We start from the raw sequence: 8,147 nt of genomic DNA on the forward strand, positions 1-8,147 counted from the left end.
TCCTCCCACAAGAGAGGGACCTCTCCCTCGCTCCATGGACACTCCACTTGGCTCTTTATTTTGGCCCCTGTCGCAGTGCTTAGAACTCTAAACACCTGGTTCCAGGTGGCGGAAAATGACCACAAGCTAAGTACACGAAGGAGGCAGGAACTCCACGGAGGCCCCTGAGAAAGGACTAGGAGAGCAGTCCCCAGCTGCCTTCCTTGTCACTTTACCTAGTCCCATTTCTGTTGTTCAGGACACTAGGGACTGTCTTCAGGTCAGATTCACTGGCTGTAGCATGACTTCCCTGAACCTCCTTCTCCTGCTGTTTCCCTGATTTCTGTGGGCTCTGTGGTTCGGAAGCCAAGGCCGGAGAAGGATCTTGTTGAATCCTAGTCCCTGGCTTGGTCCCCACGTGGTCCCCCTTGTCACTTCTGTCTCCTAAAAGTGGGCCTAGAAACACTTCTCACGCTGTCACATCACACGATCTCATCACTTCACCCCCACTCAGCAGCAGTCATGGCTTCCCCCTTGGCCTCTGCCTCCAAGGGTTCCTCTTGGACAACCACCTGCAATGGTGAGGCACAGCTCATGGGCCCCCTGCCTGCAAGCAACCCAGACCCCCGGGAGACGGCTCTTAGCAGTGGTGGCAATGGGCAGCTTGGTCACCTATGGACTCCACAGCAGCGTCCTCCTAGGTCTCTGCCCCTTGCCTTTGCCGTCTCTAGCCCTGCCTAGGGCCAGATAGCTGGGCTCTGCAAGCCAGCAAGGTGCCGGTCTGTGCGTGCGTCTGTTGCTCAGCCGACCTGGGATGCTTGCCAGGCAGCGAGGGTAGGTTCTCACTGCCTTGCCACCCCCCCCCACGGTAATTCAGTGGCTTCCTCGGGTTCAGGGTACACAGTGGTCGTTCTTTCATGCGTGACTGCTCAGACCCAGCCGACACCGCCACCAGACTTTCATTTACCCAAACACAGTGGATGGACAGGGGGCGGGGAGGTATGTGCTGCTGAGCAGGTGATGTTCCATGGCCACTGCACTCCAATCACAGCACTTACAGGCTTCTGCTGGCATTTCTGTATCCGTAGGGCAGCCTGAGCTCCGGTGGAGTGAATGTGTCCTGGATGGAGGCACTACGGTTTGGTCCCTTGGTTGTTCTTTAAGTATCTGAACCCACTGGCTCATGGTTAAGTGTGAGACCCCTATTTCTGGAATGTAAGGAGGGACAGAGGGCAGGGCTGTTCTGACTCTTTTGCAACTGGTCCCATCTGACTATCTTCTTTCTGTTCTGCCTGCCCCATCTTGGACTGATGTGTGCGTGCCCGCATGGGCACTCATATTCATACGGATGCTTAATTCGTTCTCTCTCTGGAGTTCGGATCGTACCTCTTCCCCACCTGACCATGCGCAGGAGTGGTGCCTGTGACCTGGAGTGCAGGGTCCAAGCACCTTAGCTCTCCTCTCGGCCTTCCAGCCCCATCTCGTACTCTGCGCTTTTGGAGACCCTGAGCTCTGTCCACCTCAGATTATTAGGCCTGACCAGAAGATACCACGTGTGTACCATCATGCCACAGGGCCTTGAGCACACAAGTGATCCCTCTGCCTGGAGTGCGTCCCCTCCTGTCTAGACATCACAGACTGCTACTCATCTTTTAGGGCCCACCTCGGGGGTTTCATCTTTGATGCAAGTCTCCCTCGATTCCCACTAGAAACAATTAATGGCTGGTCCCCCTTTCTGTACAATTTGGGACTCTAGTCTCAGTTACACTCCACTCTGAGGGTTGCTAACTGCTCGCTGATCTGTTCCCTCAGCATTCAGCCCTGTGTGGCCTCACTGCTCCCATAGCACTCTGTCTCCCCCGCAACACACATACACATCCCAGATACACCCCCACATACCCAGGCATACACACATAGGAATCACTTCTTCTCTTCCTGCCCCACACCTCCAACACATCAACGCCCATTGCTCAGTTACCACACTGACTGTCTCCTAGCCACCAGTGCTGAAAGTATAGCTAGTGGACTGGGACTAGGCACCTCATTCTGGAGAGAGTGTTCAGGTTTTGTTTTTCTCTGAGCGGGCATGTGCATTTCTTGGTCCAGGTGGGGAACCTCAGCACCTTGAGTGCACAGCCAAGACAAAACAAGTGCCTGGCTCTGGACCAGGTCCTGTTCCCTGCCCTTGGTTTCACCTTTCTCACGTGAGGATTGAGGATGGCCCTCCAGACTGGGTGTTCTTGATTCCCCCACTTCCAGGCAGGTGGACTCAGGCTGGGCGCAGCAGGGACCCGAGCTGGGGGTGTGCAGAACCCCAGGTCCATAATTCTCCCATGGACTGGGGCAGGGGTAGGGTTTCCAGTCCAGATTGTCTGCTCCCAAGAACAAGCTCAAAACCAGGCTAGGTCCTCCTGTCTCCCAGACCCCTGCTGCATCCCTAAGGACTGGCACAGGGCCATCCACAAATATTTGTGGCAGAGAAGGGACAGAATTGGAAAAAGGAGCGAGGACTCAGAAAACAGATCAGCAGGCTGCCTGGGAAGCTTGGGCGCCTCCGAACGGGCATGTTTTTATTGGTGGCGGTGACTTTGGGGAGCCTGCGTGCTTTCTGGTGGGGGAAAGAGCCCCTGAAAACTCGTTTTTCTTGGCTTTGTTTAGGCCAGGCGAGTGCACCTCCAGGGCCACCCCACCCTCTGTTGCAAGACACTTGATTTAAACACTGACACGTTCCCCTCCGAGGAGAGGGGCACGAAACACAGCCCCCTGCCCCGCGCCCCCACCACGGGACCCGAATTCCTTTGGTCCACAGTGGAGCCCTCTCCCTGCCATCCTCTTCATAAATATGCAGAGGACCCAAGAGGCTGAGCACTCACACCCCACCCCCACCTCCATCCCACCTCCGTCCCACCCCCGCCCCTAGCCTCGGGCTCGGGCTCCCGATCCCGCTCTGCCTCCAGCCCCCCGCCCCCTCCCATCGCCCGCGGCCCCGCAGCCCCGCAGCAGCCACAGGGGGAACCAAAGAGACAGAAGCCTTCCCAGCTGCCCGGACCACAGACGCCAACACCCCCCGCCCCCCACCACACGCCGCCCTCCCGCCCGCGCCCCGCACGTTAGCCCACGACCGAGCGGCGGCGGCAACAGCAGCAGGCTGCAGGCTGCGGCGACTCGCATCGGCGCGCTCCTGGCAGCGCTCGCCATCCCAGGTGACTTGGACTCGCCAGTTCGGCTAGCTCCGGGGCCCCCTTCCCCAGCTCCCGCTCGCGCCCCCCGGCCCGGGTTCCGGCACCCACCGGGCCTCCTGCCCTCTCCCGCCTCTCCGCCCACTCAGTTCGCGGGAAGGGAGGTCGCGGCAGCGGCCCGGTGGCAGCGGTGACCGTGGCGACAGCGGCGACAGTGGCGGCGGCGGTGGCGGCGGCGGCGGCGGCGGCGGCGGAGGCTGCGGCGGCCACCGTGGCGGAGGCGGTGGCGGAGGCCTCCGTGGCGGAGGCGGAAGCAGAGGTGGAGGCCGAGGTGGAGGCCGAGGCCTCGGGAGAGGAGGCAGAGGCGGAGGCCACCCTGAGGGAGGCGGCGGCCGCCCTGGCGCGCGAGGAGGCGGAGGCCGCCCGGGCGGCAGCGCTGGTGGCGGCGGCGGAGGCCAGCGCGGCCGCGGCCGCCGCCGCCGCAGCGGAGGCTGCGGCGCCCCCCTTGGGGGAGGTGGATGCGGATGAGGAGGTGGCGGCGGCGTTGGCCGCCGCGGATGCAGATGCGGAGGCGGGCGGGGGCTCGGAAGGGAGCCCAGATTTTCCCATGGCCTCGCTGTACGTGGGCGACCTGCACCCTGAGGTGACCGAGGCAATGCTGTACGAGAAGTTCAGCCCAGCCGGGCCCATCCTCTCCATCCGCATTTGCAGGGACAAGATCACCCGCCGCTCGCTGGGCTACGCATATGTCAACTACCAGCAACCGGTGGACGCCAAGCGAGCCCTAGAGACCCTGAACTTTGATGTCATAAAGGGCAGGCCAGTGCGCATCATGTGGTCCCAGAGGGACCCCTCGCTCCGCAAGAGCGGGGTGGGCAACGTCTTCATCAAGAACCTGGGCAAGACCATCGACAACAAGGCGCTGTACAACATCTTCTCGGCGTTCGGCAACATCCTCTCCTGCAAAGTGGCCTGCGACGAAAAGGGGCCCAAGGGCTATGGGTTCGTGCACTTCCAGAAGCAGGAGTCGGCCGAGCGGGCCATCGATGCGATGAATGGCATGTTCCTGAACTACCGCAAAATTTTCGTCGGGAGATTCAAGTCGCATAAAGAGAGAGAGGCCGAAAGGGGAGCCTGGGCCAGGCAGTCCACCAGTGCTGACGTCAAGGATTTCGAGGATGACACCGACGAGGAGGCCACCTTGCGATGAAGGCATCCCAGGAGCGAGCCAGCAGAGCCAAATCTTGGCTCCCACCCGGTTTACAAGCCCCCCACCCCAACCCACCAGCAGTGTATTGTATTGGGAGTGCAGGTCTCTCTCTCTTCCCACCACCTCCCTGTCCCCATCCCCCTCCCCGCCTCTCCTCTCTCCCCCTCTCCCCACTTCCTAGCTTCTCCCTCCTCCTCTCCTTTTCTGCCCTCTCCTCCCCCACCCCCCACCCTGCCAAGGGCGTCCTGAACAACCCTACTAATCTGTGCCATTTGATAAGTTAAAGGCTGCCTCTTCTTCCCGTGGTTTGGTTAGTAAAAGCATTTTCTTTCTCTCTTTGTTTACTGCACAGGTGATACAATTTCATGGTAGAACTGTCAGACAGGAGAAGGAAAGCAGATGAGAGAAAAACCAAGAGAGTAATTGCTCCCCATGAGCCCACTACCCAGAGAGAACCACTTTTACCTTTTTGGTGTGCTGTTTTTCCAGGCTCTCTTATCTCCCTCCCTCTCACCCTCACCCCACCTTCCCTCTCTTCATACTGTCGCAGAATGGTTCTTGTATGTGGTGTTTCTTAACCTGCTTTTTCAGCAACTAAAACCAAACAAAAATCAACCCATTGAACTCCTTTCCGTGTTATTCAACAGGCTTATGAAACATCATCATCAGTGCCTGCAGAGTGCTCCTGTGTCTCCATGGACCTTAACATTTCTGTAGTCATTCCCGCACTGTTGGACATTCAGGTGGTGCCTAGTTCTTTCCCTGTGTTTTAAACCAACACTGCGCGCTCTGATGAGTGAATCCTTCCTTGTCAAGCCAAATCTTTGCTAGCATCCTGGATGGTCTCCTTAACTGTGGACTCGCAGGATCCACATATAGACATTTCAGAGACTTTTCCTGTGTGTTACCAAAAGCCCCCCCCCCCCCCTTCATAAGCATTGTGCCGATTTGCACTCGTGCCAGCCAGCGCAGCTAGTAAAAAGAGTATGCCCATTTTCCCTGCATAGTCTCCTGGTCACTATAACTGGGTTGTGTGCGTGCGTGTGTGTGTGTGTGTGTGTGTGTGTGTGTGAGAGAGAGAGAGAGAGACTGTGTGTGCGCACGTGCCCACGCACGTGCACATTTGTGTGCGTGTCTCTTGTTCAGCTCCGATGGGCTGCAAATGGTATTTCGCTGTCCTTGGTTGTTTTGCTGGAATCGAACACTGTTAATCACCCTTTCCCCCTGAGTCCACTTCCTGTCCTCTTCCCTGTTGTCAGAAAAATAATTCAGCTTCACTGCAGGAAAAACAATCACAAAGCAGACAAATTAGCAAGAAAATTAATGTCGTCGGTTATCAATCCTAATGACTACCCATGCTTCCTGAACCATGTTCATCTGTACCTGCCCAGTATTTTTCATGTGATATATATATGTGAATTTAATGTATATACTGTTTCAATATCTGCTTTTTCACACATGAGAGTATAATATAGATTATGGACATAGATGTATAGATATTCTTGAATTTCCTTTCATGTCATTAAATATTCTTCTACAGTACTTTCTATGGCTCCTTATTATTCTGGTGTATGAATGGGCTAAATACAAAGATAGATCATTATATGTACACTTATGTATTTGTTTTTAGATATAGATATGTCAGTATTTTTTTGACATATTTTGTCTGTTGAATATCTGGGTGATCTTACATATTTTCTTATCTTAATCAAATTGCTATGAATATCATAGTACATAAATCTTCTTTACATTCACTATTTCCTGAACAATATTGTTCATATTAAAATGGAGAAATGAAAGTATATGGAGGTTTAAAAATCTGTTTGTGGTGGTCCATCAATAAATGATCATCCATGAAGATAGTATCATTTTACCTAAGGACACAAATATTGTGAGAGGACTTGGACAGGAGGACAATTTTCTGTACTCTGCATTATAATCACATCCACACTCCTAGTATTTATTTGGAATAATGGAGATTTTTTTTTGTTTAATTCATTTAAAACATTTCTATGAATATTATATTTTAAACATTTTAAATTTTACTCCTGAGGAAAAGAATCAAAATCATTCCTAATCCTACCTCTTGACAAAAGAAACCTTTGGAACATCATTGAAACATTTGAAACATGTACACATAACTAATACCTCCAAAAATGTAATATAGAATGTGTTTCATTGTTTAATATTTTCACCATTTCAGTTCTTCAATTCCAAATTATTAAATGTAAATGTACAATTTTGCTTCTACTTAATATTCTACTTTATGAATGAGCTATGATTTCTAAAACTCATCCCCTTTATTTTCAAGTAGTTCTGGCTTTAACCTAGTTGGATCAAAGTTACAGGTAATACCTTTGTGGGAGAATATTTGCTGACATTTAGGGATATTTTATATATCCTTATATACCTTGCTATCTTTTGACAATTTTTTTCATATAATTTATGCTCAGCTACAATGTAAGAGTTTTCATAATTCCTTGTTGAGTTAAGTGTTTTTAGGTTATGAGAAAATTGATTAGGTTTGTGAATTTCTTTTTACTTATAAGAGCACCGCTTTAAAAAGAAGTCACAAATGTTAAGTATCACCTTAAAGAAAATATTTATGCCTTTGAGGGCTTTGCCTCTTTATAAATTTTAAAATATAACTAGAATCATACTGAATGTATTCTGCATAAATGTATTTTCCATATATTCCTATTGAATATTCTCTCACAATTTCAATATATTGTAAGTACATCTAAAACATATTTTTCTTCTCTTTTTTTTTTTTTTTTTTTTGAGGCTTATGCAACAGAAACTTATCTTACCATAATTCTGGAGGGTAGAAGTCTAAGATCATCATATAAGCAGGTTTGGTTTTGGTGTCTTCTGAACTTTCCTCTGTTAATTCACACCCTCTGCTATCTCCCTGAAGGTCCATATTGCATCTTTTTCCCCAGGGCTGCTTTTTTTTCAAAATTTTTATTGGTGTATTATAGTTAAACATAATGATGGAAATTTTTGTTATATATTTATACATGCACACAATATAATTTGGCCAGTATCATCCCCCAACACTTCCTCTCTCCTTCTCCATCTCCCACCCTTTCCTTTACTGATCTCCCTTTGATTTTCATGAAATTTGCCCCCACCTTTCTTTTCATTTTCCTCTTTGGCTTCCACATGAGAGAAAACATACAACCCTGGGAGTTTGACTTAGTTCACTTAACCTGATGGTCTCTAGTTCCATCTATTTGCCTGCAAATGACATAATTTCATTTTTCTTTATGGTTGAATAAAACTCCATTGTCTATGTATACCACATTTTATTTATTCATACATTGATAGACACTTAAGCTGGTTCCATAATTTGGCTATTGTAAATTGTCCTGCTATAAACGTTGGTATGCATGTATCACTATAGTATGATGAATTTAATTCTTTAGGATACATACCGAAGAGTAGTATAACTGGGTCATGTGGTGAGTCCATGTCTGGTCTTTTGAGGAACCTCCTTACTGATTTCCCTAGTGGTTGTACTGATTTATAATTCCACAAACAGTGTGAAAGTGTAAAACAACTTTTCTATTAAATATTCTCCCATACCTCCTTGCCATTTTATAGTTGGATCAGAATTTTTAAAAAGTGTTTCTTTACTTTGGACTTTATTTTCTAAATTTTCCCCAGTAAACTCAAGTCTGTGCTAAGTAATTTTATATAGTACTCACTCTTGTATTATTACTTAAGATAAATGCCTAAAAGTGCAATTGAAAAGTGGAAGCCTTTTAAAGTTCTTT

At 49.8% G+C, this 8,147-nt stretch overlaps 1 protein-coding gene across 2 annotated transcripts; it reads left to right on the forward strand.

Moving 5' to 3' along the window:
- Positions 1–3,192: 3,192 nt before the first annotated feature.
- Positions 3,193–5,434, forward strand: LOC306651404 (polyadenylate-binding protein 1-like 2). Of its 2 annotated transcripts, XR_013761142.1 has the most exons (2): positions 3,630–4,840; positions 5,016–5,434. XR_013761142.1 is itself a non-coding variant. In XM_079123973.1 (1 exon), exon 1 carries the CDS (start codon positions 3,766–3,768, stop codon positions 4,366–4,368), a length of 603 nt encoding a protein of 200 aa, XP_078980099.1. In that variant the 5' UTR covers positions 3,193–3,765; the 3' UTR covers positions 4,369–5,434. The 2 variants fall into 2 exon arrangements, 1 of the variants encoding a protein (XP_078980099.1); XM_079123973.1 differs by having other exon boundaries at positions 3,193–5,434.
- The last annotated feature ends 2,713 nt before the right edge of the window (positions 5,435–8,147 follow it).

Source organism: Sciurus vulgaris (assembly GCF_902686455.1).
Source record: "Sciurus vulgaris genome assembly, chromosome: X".
Classification (NCBI taxonomy): Eukaryota; Metazoa; Chordata; class Mammalia; order Rodentia; family Sciuridae; genus Sciurus; species Sciurus vulgaris.

Coding starts and splice junctions, on each gene's coding strand:
- LOC306651404 (XM_079123973.1), top strand. CDS start 3,766: ATGGCCTCGCTGTACGTGGGCGACCTGCACCCTGAGGTGACCGAGGCA.